Source organism: Halichoerus grypus, chromosome 12 (genome assembly GCF_964656455.1).
Source record: "Halichoerus grypus chromosome 12, mHalGry1.hap1.1, whole genome shotgun sequence".
NCBI classification, from domain to species: Eukaryota; Metazoa; Chordata; class Mammalia; order Carnivora; family Phocidae; genus Halichoerus; species Halichoerus grypus.
This window is the reverse complement of record NC_135723.1, coordinates 101,424,809-101,441,598: the sequence shown is the minus strand read 5'-3', so window position 1 is coordinate 101,441,598 and position 16,790 is coordinate 101,424,809. Positions and strand designations below refer to the sequence as shown.

At 35.0% G+C, this 16,790-nt stretch overlaps 1 protein-coding gene across 3 annotated transcripts in view; it reads left to right on the top strand.

The window, feature by feature from the left end:
• The window catches only part of KMT2C (lysine methyltransferase 2C), a 267,212-nt gene that overhangs the window by 69,468 nt on the left and 180,954 nt on the right, over nt 1–16,790 (top strand). For all 3 annotated transcript variants that reach the window (XM_078059760.1, XM_078059759.1, XM_036069051.2), the window contains exon 2: nt 3,868–3,956. In XM_078059760.1, coding sequence (XP_077915886.1) covers nt 3,868–3,956 — 89 coding nt within the window. The remainder of the gene's footprint in view (nt 1–3,867; nt 3,957–16,790) is intronic.

Below are 16,790 nucleotides of genomic sequence, written 5' to 3'. Positions count from 1 at the left end.
TTTGTGATGGTAGGGTTCACCTTGTTTGTTTCCTATTGTCCAGGGATTACAGTCCTGTCCCTGCCTTTTGTTTAATGTTTAATAATTTTTTCCCCCTATATTTTGTCTGGCTTTCTAGTTGTTTATGGCTGGAGGGTAATTTGAACCTCCTCCTTACTCCCATGTGGCTTTAAATAGGAGTCTACTATATTATTTTAGGAACTCAAATTAGCTTTAATTTATAGTATTAATATGGAACATTGGATTTTTGGTGGAAAAGTTTCTCAAGTTGTTAGTGGTATTATTTTACTTCAAATTTCCTTGCAGCAGAATGAATCAAAATTAAAATGAAAGGTTAAGAGATACAAAAGAAAAAGAGAAGGAATAAAAGCCAAAGAAAGATTGGAATAAATAATTGTTACATTGCCATTTGTAATGAGACTTCAGAGTTCTATTAAAAACCCAAACTGGGAACATCTGAATGCAATATGGAAATGTAAAATGTATACATCTATTTTTACTGATACGGGTTTGACAAAGTATGACCATTATCTGTTGCATTCAGAAAAAAATAAATTCAGCATTTGATTAGTCAGAACAATCACATACCAGAAGCCAGTGATCAGCAATAAAAAGATGTGAATGAAATATGGGAAATTTAAAAATGACATGGTGTTGGGGCGCCTGGGTGGTTCAGATGGTTAAGCGTCTGCCTTCGGCTCAGGTCACGATCCCAGGGTCCTGGGATCGAGCCCCGCATTGGGCTCCCTGCTCAGCAGGGAGCCTGATTCTCCCCCTCCTTCTGCCTCTCCCCCCGCTCATGCTCTCTCTCTCTGTATCTCTGTGTCTCGAATGAATAAATAAAAAAATCTTAGAAAAAATAAATAAAAATAAAAATCACATGATGTTGATAAGTTAGTCCATTGAGCAAAAGGAAAAAAAATTCTGATGGATTGATGAATGTAAAAAGCATGCCTTATTGGTGCCAAAACCAGGAATTAAGAGGAATAAGAAGGAAAAGAAGCAAAGCAAAAATTAAGAATTTCTTTTTGAGGAATACAGACAAGTGATACACATGCACACACTCCCCGCTCCCACCTTTAGATAAAATAAGTTTGAAATAAAGCCAGTTGTGCCAAAAAAACAATAACTTTGCAAGGGTCAGGATAGTGGAGGAAAAAAACATAAAACAGAGCAACAAACACTGGCTTGGAAGATTAAATGGCAAAGACAGCTAAGTCATACATGTTTTCCTTTCTTCAGCAGTGAGTGTTCATAATCATGAAGAATCATAAAGAAAAGATTAAAAGTAAATTCTATCTCTATAATATCTCTTGAATTAATTCCTTATTCTCAATTCCATTGTAGCAGTCATGTTAGGATTATTTCAAGAATTTCCAGTCTCTTTGTACATAGTCCTTATATTGGTGTATAGGTTTCTAAAAAAAGTCATCCCTTTTAAAAAAAAATTTCTTTGGCCTCATATCTCCCTACTGCCCCTCTCACTCACTCTGTTCCAGCCACACTATATTTTTCAACACTGGAAACACTGTTCTTCCAACTCTCACATACTCATAACTTTGCATTTGCTGTTCCTTCTACTGTAGTGCTCCTTTGCCAGATATCTGCATGGTTTGGTTTCTGTTGTACTTCATATCTCTACTGAAATGTCTCCTTACTCATATTAAATTTTAATTCATAAATTTTATAAGTATCTTATTTTAAATGGTAGGCTGTCATACTTCTTTTTTTTATTTGTATTTTCTTGATGTGTGTTTTGTTTACAAGAGTAACAGATACTTCTTTTCACTAGAATGTAGTTTAGTGAAGGCAGAGATTTTGTTGTTTAACCCTGTATCCGGTGTTTTAACAGAGCCAGACACAGGAGGATTGTTCGAGTTGTCTAATGATGCTTGTTAAATATGTTGTCCAAGTAATTGCTTAAAACGTTTCTAACTATATTTCATCTCAGTTTCTGAGAGTGAGATGTGAAAATTTTTCATGATTGTGAATCTATCAATTCCTCATTGTTGTTCTGTAAATGTTCGCTTTATACAATGTGAGTAGTTCTGTTTTGTTTTCCTGGTAAATTAATCTTTTAATGATTAAATAATGACAGCCAGGTTTAAGCCACTTACATTTACTGTGATAACTCGTATTTTTATTTAAATTTTTATCTTCTTATTTTATTTTCTATGTATTATGTATTTTTTATTTTCCTTTTTGCCTCCTGTTGGATTGGTCAGACTTTCCTCATCCCATCTGTTCTTCCCCCTTTGATTGCTTTAACGTTTTCTTTTTCCTTTTTTCTTTTTTAATTAATTTATTTGACAGAGAGAGAGACAGCGAGAGAGGGAACACAAGCAGGGGGAGTGGGAGAGGGAGAAGCAGGCTTCCTGCCAAGCAGGGAGCCTGATGCGGGGCTCGATCCCAGGGCCCTGGGATCATGACCTGAGCCGAAGGCAGATGCTTAACCGACTGAGCCACTCAGGCGCCCCTAACGTTTTCTTTTAAATTTAACATAACTACTTAATAAATCCTGAAGATAATTATCCTCTCCCTTTTTTCATGACTAGAACAATCAACCTTGGAATCCTTCAGCCCCAGTAAGTCAGTTTAGACTCTTACTCAGTTCTGTCTCTTTCCCCTTTGCTCATGAAGTTTGAAACAATGCTGTTTTGGCTCTTTGATCTACTCTGTTATATTGACTAATTTCTAATATTAAATCATACTTGCATGTTGATAATATTTACTAGTATTTTACTTAGGTTTTGTTTTTTCAACATAGATTTTTTTTTTTCAACCATAGTTTTTGGATATATTTGTTAGGATTTTGGTTCAAGTGTTTTCTTTTAAAGTGTTTTTGGGGTAAGGATGACTTTCTGACAATTTGCAATAATTCATATATAAAACTACTTAGACTCTGTTTGCTTCAGCTTCAAAAAATTCTTGTGTTACATCTCCTTTTTTGGTTTTGATTAATATCATTTAAAGGAAAGACTTAAATAGATTTTCAATTGCTTAAAAAAGCTTTTTAATTTTTTCATATTATTATTCCTTTATTTTCTGCCCTTAGTGTTTTTCAACTTAAATACAGAGTTTGTGTCTTTTTAAGTAATGAAATAATTTAAAACTCTGAAATTATCTGAGTATTACCGTCAGTTTCTGAATTTTTAAAATATGTGATTTCCCGTTTTTTCTTATTTTATGTGTTCAAAAAAATTTTTTTTAACTCCTATCCTTAAGTTCTGAGATTTCACAAAATTTAAAGGCATTAGTGTGTTTTGTTTTGTTTTTTAAATTGGATTGGGCCAAAGAATCTCACCTTACCATGACTCTTACTTTACTGAAGTGAGTTTTATAAATTAAATTGCATTACATTTGTAAGATGTGTGATTAGATTATGTTCAGTATTTACAAAAATTTTTTTGAGTGGTTTGCAAGGATATGCATCACTTTCATGTATGGAAGTGTCTTAAAAAATACAGTTGTCTGGGCATCATTCTTCAATTTCACTAGATATAGAGGTATAACTTGGTGCATGAATTTTGTAGATAACCCAGGTGGTTTCTAACCACCACTATAGACAGAGGGTCATCTCAAGGTCAGCTCAAAAGAGGGACAAAGCCTAATATAAAGAATACTTAAAGAAGTAAGTTATAATGACAAAATATATTAATCTGGGCCTATCCTCACATTTATGTATAAGGAAGGGCTGGGTTTGAGGGAAAAATGACTCTTAAATGTGATATTTACTATTTGATTTGGTAACATGTAGTAAAAATTGCCAAAATTATTTTATTATGTATACCTTCAACTTCCTTATGTTAAATATAATTGTAATCTTTAAAATTTAACTTTTAACTCTATGTCCTTACTTCTATGTAGGCCTCGAAGTAGAGGAAAAACTACAGTGGAAGATGAGGACAGCATGGATGGCCTGGAGACAACAGAAACAGAAAATATTGTGGAAACAGGTATCAAACTTAACAGATTTTTAAAAATCTACATCATAATTTGCACAGTTAGCATTTGTCTATATACTGAGTTCTAAACTCTCCATGTGCTGAAATAGTTTGATAGGCCATGACAGTGAAAAAATTTAGTTCTCTCTCTCTCTCTCTCTCTTTGTTTCCTACAGCCCTGATTTAGTGGAAAGTATATAATACCTGTAGACAAATATCTTATTAAAGCAAAATTAAACTGGAATAAACAGTAATTCCAGGCTGTTAATGTGATAATTTATAGTATATTTCTGCTTTTGAACCATCCAGCATTTGTTTGAAGCTGATTGTGTTAGTATATGTGTGAGGGGAAAAAAAATATGTTCCATTAAAGAATAATATTGTGAAATGCTGGGTTAAACCAGACCAAATGCTTTCTGGTCTGCTGGACATTTAGGTACCTTAAATCTAATGTGTATTATGTACCTGCAAAAGGAACATAGAGTAGATTGCCCAAAGTAATTTCCAGAATTTATAAAGTTAATGACTTAAGTTGTCAAAGGGATGAGGTTTCATATTATATTCAGAGACTATCTGTGTGAGATGGTCTCTCATGGGCAATGTTTTTTTTTTTTTTTTTTTAACAATGGTTGGATAGAGTTTAGACATAGTGATAGGCTTTTTCTCTGAAGTTGATTGTCCTCTTCTTGTTGTTTACAGAGTATCATACAGTTTTTAGAGAAGAGTTAGAAATTGCTGTATCTTGAAATACAGTTTTCCATAAAATACTTTTGGTTGTCAGTGTGTTGCAGCTAGATGGCTGTAATTCTTGGAAAGTCTTCAGATGTTCTCTAGTTCTCATCCATCTTTTCAGTAGGGTCTTGGTAGGTAGAGTGATGACTGAAGGTTGGAATGCAGAATTCTACCTTTTGCTCTTTTGCTGCAAATTCGTTACCACATTGTTTTAAACTTGAATTTATGTAAATTCTCCACTAGTTATTTTTCATGATTTCTTTTCCATAAATTTTTTCTGTACCATATACTATTACTTTCTAGTGAAAGATTTTTTTTTTTTTTCAAGTTTTAAGTGACATTTTTCAACATAATGATTATTTACAGATTTCTTTAAACCAGTGCTGCCAGACTGTACCCCAGGCCCCCTTTTCTGCATTTAACAACAGTCTTCCTGAGTACTTTCCCTCTTTCTCTGAAGATTTAACACCTGCCTTTCTATTTCCCTCTGCTTCTCCCATTGTGATGTTAATAATCTATTCAGTACCCAGGCCTCTTGGCTCCTTGATTTCTCAACATTGTGATTCTCCAGCCTACCTCAGCCTGTCTGTCTTCTGGTCATATGTGATCAGCTTGTGTCATTCATTGTCTCACTTGCTATGACAATTGCTGTTTCACTTCCAGAATCTCGGCATCAGCTGTTCTACCCTCTGACTACTACCTCTTCTTTTTCCAGCTCATTTTCTCCTAGTATAGCACCATAATAATTCTTGAACCATACTGAGTCCTCCAATCCAATGATCTTAGTGATGGGGTTGTTACCCTCCTGTGTTAGCTCAGAGTCTGATCCACTGTTGGAGTCCTTCTCTTATTCACCTTTAACGCCTTTACCATCGTTCCACTGTTTTGTTTTTATTACAAAACCCAAATTCTGCAGCTGATAATGGCTGGTGAAAATCATAACCTTGCTGACTGGTTTCATTTTAAATTTATGACCTCAAATCTCAAGTGGGTATGATTGCTACTCTGCACTCATTCTACTTTTATATAGAAATTTCCTCTCCCATTATCAATGATGGTTATTTCACCACCTTCTCTTCTCTCTTCAAATTTCCAACACCTCCTCCTGTTTTTCATTCTTCAGATATGATGATCTTGCTTATTTCAATGAAAAAAAGAAAAAATAGAAGCAACCAGGAAAGAAATTCTACGTTCACCCACATTTCCTGCTTGTAGCTCCTCACATATATTTTACCTTCCCTACTGTTAAAATGGGATGAAAAGTCTCTGGTTATCAAAGGCCAGCTCTTCTGCTTGTGTCCTCTATTCTAACTCTTCATCTCTTAGGGACTTTATGCCTTCAGTTTTCCTGGGTTTCTTGCATCATGCATTTCCTGTCTCAGTGAATGATTTCCATTAGCATTTGAACATGCAGTATTATCTTTCTTGAACACGAACACCTTCTCTTGATCAGATATCCTTTTTCAACTACTTATTGCTTTTTTGCTCACCTTTATAGGAAAAATCCTTGAAAGAGTTGTCTATACTTATGGCTGTAGCTTATTTTTGCCAAAACGTCATTTTCTCATGAACCTCATGAGAGGTTCTCATGAACCTACTCCAAGTTGGGCTTTCTTCCTACCACTCCACTAAAATCATTCTTGTCAGTGTCACCCATGATCTCATATTGCCAGAGCCAGCTTTTAGTCTTTGTTGCCCTTAACTATTCAGTATTGTTTCACACAGCTAACCACTTTCAGTAGTGACAATTTATTATTTTTTTTACTTGATTTTCAGGACACCACATTCTCTTGTTTTTTTCCTACATCACTGGTGTCTCTTCATTCTCTTTTGCTCATCTTCAGTTTAGTTGCTTTAAGTATTACCTATGTGCTGTGACTCCAAAAAGTATATTACTAGCTCTTTTCTTGCTTTGAGCACAACCTATATCTTTAGCTTCCTTCTTAACATTTACTTTTACATGTCTAAAGAGGATCTCAAACTTAATGTGTTTTCTGTGGCACTATTTTTTGTTATCCTGAAACTTCTTTTCCAGTGTTTCCACCTCATTAAATGACATCATTATTTTTCAGGCTGAAAATATGGAGCCCATTGGAAAATCTTTTGGGCTTTACTTTCACAATATATCCTATTTCAAACACTTTTCGTCTCCTTTACTAATCTCATTCCACTACTTTCCACCACCACTCCTTGTGTGGACTACTGCAAGAGCTTCCTGACTCCATGCATTTGCTCTTTATTCTGGTCTTATTGTCCCCATAATAGTCAGGGATCTTTTCGAACCAAACTAAGAGTCTTATTTCCCTCTGTCAACCATCCAAAGTCTCCAGTGATACTTAAAATAAAATCCAAAGCCCATACCATGATCTTCAGAGTGTATTAATCTGACCTTGGCTGCCTGTCCAACCACATCTCCTACTCTTCCCCTTGCTCACTGGGCTCCAGCCATACTGGCCCATTTGCTATTCATAGAGTCCACTAATCACATTCTTTTATAAGGCTTTTGCACTTTTCATATGCCTTGTTTAGAACCCCTGTTCCCAGATACTCATATTACTTATTCTCTTAATTCATTCAGGTCCTCACTCATTTGCTGTCTCCTCAGGCCTTTCTCGACCAACTTGTCTAACACTTGTCACTCTGTCCTTTTCTCCTTTGTTCCTAGTATTTAAACAGATACGACATTGTATGACATACTTGTTTATTACATGCCTTCCACCCTAGACTGCAAGTTTCATGAGGTTAGGGATTTGTCTTGTTCATTGATTTATTCCCAGTGCCTAGAATACTTCTAGACACATGGTAGGCTTCAGTTCACTAACTGAAGAAGTATTACATTCTTACAGTTTTATTTTGTTTTGTATTTTCTAAGCTACTGCTGTTCTTGGAACATCACCACAAAACTAAAGTTCTGATATTTAATTTTTCCTTATGTGATGAGTACTAAGCCCCACAAATGGACTGTCTTCTCATACTATCTCTTAAGAGGTATCAAGGCAAATAAAGTTTAGTGAAAGGTTTTAACAGGAGCAGGATATTTTTCTTATTCTGGCCTTTTATACTAAAATTAAATAAAATCAAGTGAGTTAGTCTTTGCTCTTTGTCCTTGGAAAGACCTTCATCCAGTTGTTTTAGTGAACATGGAGGGCAAGGAGAATAGTAAAGAAAAGAATAGAGAACAGTTGTTAAAACTACTAAGCTACAGGGGCGGTTGGTGGGCTCTGTCAGAGGAGCATGTGACTCTTGATCTCGAGGTCCTATGTTCAAGCACCATGTTGGGTGTAGAGATTATTTAAATATGAAACTTAAAAAAAAAAATCTCTTAAGAGAAGAGTTCCATACATTTCTAGTCAGTTTAAAAGCACATTTGAGTTGGCTGCAAGGTTTTAACATGTGCATGTCTCAAGGCCCAAGGTTTATTGGAAGGTCTCTTATATCTGTAAATTTTGTGTCTTGGTACATTTGTTTAATGACTTATAGTAATGTAAGAGAGTATTTATTAAAATGAGTATAGGGGGTTTGTGTGTGGGGGTGGGTGGTAAGTGGTGGGAATGAGTATCCTATAAGTGGCCATTGGGAAAATCACAAGAAATTTCACAAATCAGTTTTTTTTTTTAATTTAAATTCATTTAATTAACATATAATGTATTATTAGTTTCAGAGGTAGAGGTCAGTGCAGTTTGTTATGTTTTTATGGTAAGAAAACCCTATGGGTTTTTTGGAGGTGGTGGCTGTTACTAGTCTGTTTTTTCCCATATAAATTAAATCAACTCGAATGAAGTGCAAGTTAAGAAGAGAAATTCCACTTTTTTTTCAGAATTATTATATAATCAGGGCTTTGCAAACTTGTTTTAGTTAATTATAATTGGTTAATTATAATTTAGCTAATTATAATTAAAAATTTATTTTGACTGTTGTGGTAGTTTGGCCAGTAGGAGTCTCTTTTCAGCTGGCTTCTAAGTCCTTTTATTATCATCTCAAAATGTTTCAAAGCTCATTGCTCTTTGGCAACAATATTTTTCAGGCCTGTCTTTAATTTTCTCTACCCCAGGATATGAAGTAGACTATTCTCTAAGAACTCCTAGTTCTTTTTAGCTGAAAATAGTATTAGAGATAAAAAAGTGGGCTCTAAGGATGCGAATTATTATATTGTTTTTATTGAGAATTAATTATGTTAGTCCATTTTAGTGGTATATTAGTTATTGCATAGATGTGAGAGTGTATTCATCTGCTTATAAATACTTGTTCACATTAATACTTCGTTACCTCTAGTATAATTTTTTTTAATAGACTTTAGATTTTAGAGCAGTTTTAGTTTCACAGCAAAATTGAGTGGAAGGCCCAGATACTTCCTGTATGCCTCCTGCCCTTACATATGCATAGCTTTCCCCATTGTCAACATCCCCCACAGCATGGTATATTTGTTATAATTGACGAAACTTCAGTGACATGTCATTATCGCCCTAAGTCCATCGTTTACATTTTAGTTCACTCTTGGTGTTGTATATTCTCTGAGTTTGGACAAGTGTGAAATGATATGTATCCATCATTATAGTATCACACAGTATTCTCACTCCCCTAAATCCTCTGTGTTCCACCTATTCATCCCTCCCTCCCCTTTAATCCAAGGCAACCACTGATCTTTTTACCATCTCCATAGTTTTGCCTTTTCCAGAATGTCATACAGTTGGAGTCATACAGTAAATAGCTCTTTCAGATGGACATCCTTTACTTAGCAATAGGCCTTTAAATTTTCTCCATGTCTTTTCATAACTTGAGAACTTTCTTTTTAGCACTGAATAATATTCTATTTTTGGGATGGACCACAGTTTATCCATTCATCTGCTGAAGAACACCTTGGTTGCTTCCAAGTGTTGGCAATTATGAATGAAACTCCTGTAAACATCCACATGCAGGTTTTGTGTGTACGTAAGTTTTCAAGTCCATAAGTTTCAACTCCTTTGGATAAATACCAAGGAGCATGATTGCTGGGTCATATGTTAAGAGCATATTTAGTTTAATAAGAAAGTGCCAAACTGTCTTCCAGAGTGGCCGTACCATTTTGCATCGCCACCAGCAATGACTGAGAGTTCTTTTGGCTCCAAGTCCTTACCAGCATTTGGTATTGTCAGTGTTCCTGATTTTGGCCATTCTAGTAAGTGTGTAGTAGTATATCATTATTTTAGATTACATTTCCCTGATAACATATCATGTGGAACATCTTTTTGTCTGGTTATTTGCCATCTGTGTATCTTTGGTGACCTCTCTGTTATATTTATTAGCCCATTTTAAAATCAGGTTGTTAGTTTTCTTATTGTTGAGTTTTAAGAGTTCTTTGTATATTTTGGATAACAGTCCTTTATCAGATATGTCTTTTGCAAATATTTTCTCCTAGTCTATGGCTTATGTTTTTATTCTGTTGACAGTGTTTTAAGCAGAGTAGAAATTTTTAAAAAAAATTTTTTATTTATTTGACAGAGAGAAAGACAGCTAGAGAGGGAACACAAGCAGGGGGAATGGGAGAGGGAGAAGCAGGCTTCCCGCTGAGCAGGGAGCCCGATGCGGGGCCCTATCCCAGGACTGTGGAATCATGACCTGAGCCAAAGGCAGATGCTTAATGACTGAGCCACCCAGGTGCCCCTAGAGTAGAAATTTTTCATTTTAATGAAGTCCAGTTTATCATTTGTTTCTTTCATGTATCATGACTTTGGTGTTATATCTAAAAAGTCACTGCTAAACCCAGGGTCATCTAGATTTTCTCCTAAGTTCTAAGAATTTTATAATTTTGCATTTCACACTTACTTTTTTAACTTCTGTAAGGACGTATGGTCTGTGTCTAGATGGATTTGTGTGTGCGCATGTTCAGTTCCAGCATCATTTGTTCAGAAATACTATTTCTTCTACATTGTATTGCCTTTGTGTCTTGTTTCAGTGACCAGTTAAATATTTATTTGGGTTTATTTCTGGCTTCTCTATCCCATACTATTGATCTATTTATTCTTCTGCCAAAATTACACAGTCTTGATTGCTGTAGCTATATAGTAAATCTTGAAGGCAGTTCTTCAGCTTTGTTCTTCTCCTTCAATATTTTGTTTTTTTTTTTTTTTTTTTTTTTTTTTATTATTTTTTTTTTTTAAAGATTTTATTTATTTATTTGACAGAGAGAGACAGCGAGAGAGGGAACACAAGCAGGGGGAGTGGGAGAGGGAGAAGCAGGCTTCCTGCTGAGCAGGGAGCCTGATGTGGGGCTCGATCCCAGGACGCTGGGATCATGACCTGAGCCGAAGGCAGATGCTTAACAACTGAGCCACCCAGGCGCCCCTCCTTCAATATTTTGTTAACTAGTTTGGGTCTTTTGTTTCTCCATAAAGTTTTTAAAATCAGTTTGTTGATATCCACAAAATAACTTACTGAGATTTTGATTAGAATTGCATTGAATCTATAATTAAAATTGGCAGGAACAAATGTCTTGGAAATATTGAGTCTTCCAATCCATGAACATGAAATATCTCTACATTTATTAATTCTTCTTTGATTTCTTTCATCAGGGTTTTGTAGTTTTTATCAGACAGATTTTATGTGTATTTTGTTAGACTTACACGTGTTTGATTTTTGGGAAATGCTAATTTTAAATGGTATTTAAAAAAATTCATATTCCACTTGTTCATTGCAGGTATATAGGGAAATGATGGACTTTGTATATTAACCTTGTATCTTGCAACTTTGCTATAATTGTTTATTAGTTCCAGGGTTTTTTTTTTGGTCTTTGTTTGTGTTTTTGTATATCCTTTTGGATTTTCTACATAGATGATCATTTATATCTGTGAACAAAGACAGTTTTATTACTTCCTTCCCAATCAGTATACCTTTTATTTCCTGTTCTGGTCTTATTACAATAACTGGAAGAACTTCTTTTACAAGGTTGGAAAGGACTGGTGAAAGGGTGACATCCTTGCCTTAGTGGGAAAGCTTTTAGTTTCTCACCATTAAATACGTTGTTGCTTGTAGGGGCTCTTTTGTAGATATTCTTTATCAAGTTAAGGAAGTTCTAGTTTACCGAGAGTAGTTTTTATCATGAATGGGTGTTGGATTTTGTCAGTACTTTTTTTGTATCTACAGATAGGATTATGTGATTTTTCTTTTTTAGCCTATCAATGCGATGGATTACATTAATTAATTTTCAAATGTTGAACAAGTCTTGGATACTTGGGATAAATCCTACTTGGTCATGGTGTATAATTTTTTTTTATACATTTTTGGATTCACTTTGCTGATATTTTGTTGAGGATTTTTAAAATTTATTTTTATTTTTTATTTTTTAAAAAGATTTTATTTATTCATTTGACAGAGACACAGAGAGAGAGAGAGGGAACACAAGCAGGGGGAGTGGGAGAGAGGGAAACAGATGTCCCGCGGAGCAGGGAGCCCAATGCGGGGCTCGATCCCAGGACCTTGGGATCACGACCTGAGCTGAAGGCAGATGCTTAATGACTGTGCTGCCCAGGCGCCCCTTGTTGAGGACTTTTGCTTTTATGTTCTTGAGAGATACTCGTCTGTAGTTTTTGTTGTTGTTTTATTTTGTTTTCTGGTATAATGTCTTTGTTTTTTGGCATTAGGGTAATGCTGTTCTCATAGAGTGAGTTAGGTTCCTTCTGCTTCTGTCTTCCAGAAGAGATTATTGAGAATTAATATAGTATCTTCCTTAAGTGTTTGGTAGAATTCACCAATGAAGCCATCTGGGCTAGGAGTTTTCTGTTTTAAAAGGTTATTAATTATTGATTCAACTTCTTTAACAGGTATAGGTATATTCAGATTGAATCTTTCTACTTGTGGTGAGTGTTGGCAAATTGTGTCTTCTTTTCATTTTAATTAAAAAAATTTTTTTTGAGAGAGTGAGTCGAGCAGGGGGGGAGGGGCAGAGGGGGAGAGACAGAAAATCTCAAGCAGGCTCCATACTCAACATGGAGCCTGATGTGGGCTTGATCTTACAACCCTGAAATCATGACCTGAGCCAAAATCAAGAGTTGGACCATTAACCAACTGAGCTACCCAGGTGCCCCTGCAAATTGTGTCTTTCAAAGAAGTTTATCTAGGTTATCAAATTTGTGGGTATAGAATTATTAATTGTATTCCTTTATTGTCCTTTTAATGTCCATAGGACCTGTAGTGATGTCCCTTCTTTAATTGCTTGTATTAATAATTTGTGTTCTCTACCCTTTTTTTCTTTCAGTAAACCTGGCTAGAGGCTGATTGATTTTATTGATCTTTTCAGAGAAGCAGCTTTTGGTTTCATTATTTTTCTCCATTGATTTCCTGTTTTAAATTTCATTGATTTCTGCTGTAATTTTTGTTACTTCTTTTTTTCTGCTTACTTTGGATTTAATTAGCTTTTTTTTTCTAGTTTGATTGATTGCTTTTAGATCTTCTTTTCTAATATATACATTCAGTGGTATAAATTTCTCTCAAAGCACTGTTTTCACTGCATCTCACAAATTTTGATAAGTTGTGTTTTCATTATCATTTAGTTCAAAATATTTAAAAATTTCTCTTGAAATTTCTTATTTGATCCATATGTTATTTAGAATTATGGTGTAGGGGTACCTGGGTGGCTTAGTTGGTTAAGCATCTGCCTTTGGCTCAGGTCATGATCCCAGGGTCCTGGGATTCCTGCATTGGGCTCCATGCTTATCGGGAAGCCTGTTTCTCCCTCTCCCTGTCTCTCCCCTTGCTTGTGCGCACACGCACTCTATTTCTCTCTCTTTGTGACATAAATCTTAAAAAAAAAAAAAAGAAGTGTGTTGTTTAGGGGGTGCTTGGCTGGCTCAGTTGGTAGAGCATGTGAGTCTTGATCTCGGGGTTATGGGCATGGAGCCTATTTAATAAATAAAATTTAAAAAATTAAAAAGAAAAAAGTGTTGTTTAACCTCCAAATATTTTGGAATTTTCCAACTATCTTTCTATTCCTGATTTCTAGTTTAATTCCTTTGTGGTTTGAGGGCAGACATTGTATGATTTCTGTTATTTTAAATTTGTTTTGTGGTCCAGAATGTGGTCTGTTGGTGAATATTCCATGTGATCTGGAGAAGAATGTATATTCTGCTGTTGTTGGATGAAGTAGTCTATAGATGTCCATTTTATCCAGTTGATTGATGGTGGTGTTGGGTTTAACCATGTCCTTAGTAATTGTCTGCTTGCTGGATCTGTATTTTTGATAAATGGGTGTTAACATCCCCATATGTAATAGTGGAATCATATATTTTTCTCTGCAGCTCTGTCAGTTTTGCCTCATGTATTTTGACACTCTTGTTAGGTGCATATGTGTAAAGGATTATTATGTCTTCATGGAGAATTGACCCCTTTTTCGCTAGGTAATGGCACTGTTTGTCCCTGATAACTTTACTTGCTATGAAGTCCGCTGCATCTGAAATTAATATAACTTTGCTTTCTTTTGATCAGCAGTCTACTCTCAGCAAATTTCTACTATTCAGCTCGGTATTATTAACTATAGTCATCATGTTGTTACATTAGCTCTTTAGACTTATTTATCCTATGTAACTGCAACTTTGTGTGTTTTGGCCAATATTTCCCTATCTCCACCCACCCCTCCTCCCCCAGCCCCTGGTAGGTACCATTGTACTCTGCCAATTTTACATTTTTTATTAGAATTTTGACTTGATTTGTTAGTCTCTCTAGGCTATACAGACTTTTCAATGTTTGACTGGAAGGAACTTTTCTCAGATTATCCCTGATAACATCAGTTTCACTCTCAAGAATCTAAACGGTCAGTGAGCATTTGCTTGAATCCTTCCTTCCATATTTCAATTAACATTACACTATGTGACACCTTCAGACTACATTGTCAACAGTTTTATCCAGAGTTCTTACTTCATACTAGACTTGAGGCTTGCCCAGAGGACCTCATTTCTCACAAACGAAGTTCAACATATTCAGACTGAGTGCATGCTTGTGTCTTGGCTTTCACTTTGTGTAGATCAGTCTCTCAATTACCCAAGTATTTTTATAAGAATCACCTCTTCTTTGTGAATGCCTACCTGGCCCCCCTTTTCAGAAATTCTGCTTTGGTCATTAGACTTCACTAAGCCTATTTTTCTAGAGCTTTTACATATCCGGAAGTGTTTGTACCTTACTTCAATGGGGAGAGGTTTTTAGTGGATATTGCATTTTACCTGTAACTCTAGACATGATATTTAAATTTTATTTCTGAACAAGTCTAGTAGATCTGGAAGCAAAGCTTATTACTAAAAACCCTGAGCAGTTTTTGTTTGTTTGGCTTTTTTTCATTACCTCCAAAACTCCTTTGTGCTGTTTTATTTTTACTTTTAAGATTTATTTATTTGAGAGAGAGAGAGAGATAGTAGGGTTGGGGGGAGGGACAGAGGGAGAGAGAATCTTAAGCAAACTCTGTGCCGAGTATGGAGACCAACATGGGCTTCATCCCATGATCCTGAGATCACGACCTGATCTGAAGTGTCCAAGAGTCGGACACTTAATCACCTGTCCCACCTAGGCACCCCTGTCATCTCTTTAAAGTCATATCTTACCTCCCTCCCCCAAACCCTGGCGATCCACTGATTTGTTCTCTCTCACTATAATTTTGTCTCTGAGAATGCCCTATAAATGAGATCAGGGACACCTGGCTGGCTCAGTCAGTGGAGCATGGAACTCTTGATCTTGGGGTTGTGAGTTCAAGCCCCATGTTGGGTGTAGAGACTAATTAAAAAAATTTTTAAATCTTTAAAAAAAACTCTAAATGAAATCATACAAAGTGTAATTTTGTCAGACTGGTTTCTTTCATTCAGTTTAGTACCTATGAGAGTCATCCAGGTTGTTATTATACGTATCAATATAGATTGTTCCTTTTTTATTGCTGAATGATAGTACTTTGTATAGATGTACCACAATTTGTAGTGTAATCATTCACCTGTTGAAGGACATTTGGGTGGTTTCCAGTTTTTGGCTATCCAAAAAACTATGAACAGTATAGGTTTTTGTGTAGAAATAGGTTTTTATAAGTGTTAGTCTATCAGTTTTATTATTGTTTTTCAAAACTATTTTAGCCATTTTTTTTCTTTTGTCTTTTCATATCAATTTTAGAATCACTTGTCTTTAAAAAAAACAAATCCTGCTGGGATTTTAATTGAAATTGTGTTAAGCCTGTAGAACAGTCTTAAGACTGACTTGACATCTTTACTATGTTGAGTCTTCCGTTGCATGAACTTGGCCAAGTCTCTCCATATGAGGCTTCTCTGATTTCTTTCATTGGTGTTTTGTAATTTTTAAATATAGATCCTCTCATATTTTCTTAGAGTTACACTAATTATTTCATTTTGGGGGGAGCTACTGTAAATTAAAAATGGTTTTTACTTGTACATTGCTAATATATAAAAATATTTATTTTTGTATGTTTGCCTTGTTCTCTGAAATCTTGCTGGATTTCACTTACTTGTATCAGGTTAGCTGTAGGAATTTTTGTGGATATCCTTTCTAACTTATGGAGTAAATATTTACTTAATCAATTTTCATTACTTACTAAAAGAAAAAAAAAGGGATTAAGCTGGAATGTCCTTTAACATGATTTGTAGTGTTTTCCCTAGGTTTGGATATTAATTATTTTTATTATTCCTTATTTTCTAAATGGTTTTCAGTTGTAGTTTTGATCCTTTTTTTTGACTTACGAGGTGTTTGAGAAAGTTTATAAAATTTCCAACTGTTTGTATGGATTTTCTCTTTATTTTTGTTACAAATTTCTAATTATATTGTGTTGGTTTTATACACTTTGTACATTTTAGAATTTGAGGTTTCTTGAAATCTTCATTGGTTTTGGAAAATTCTCAGCTGATATATATTCCATTACTGCTTTTGCCCCATTCTTTCTTTCTTCTAATTAAATGCTCATTGAACTGTATCACTGTTTGTTGCCATTTACCTTCATTTTTGTATTTTTTAATCCTCTTGTCCATTTGTTCTTTATTTTAGACAGATTTATTTAGATACATTCTAGATAGATGTTCCAGTTCACCTGTCCCCTTTTGGCATTGTCTAGTCTGCTGTTAAACATATGAATTAAGTCCATTTAATATATTTTAAAATTGC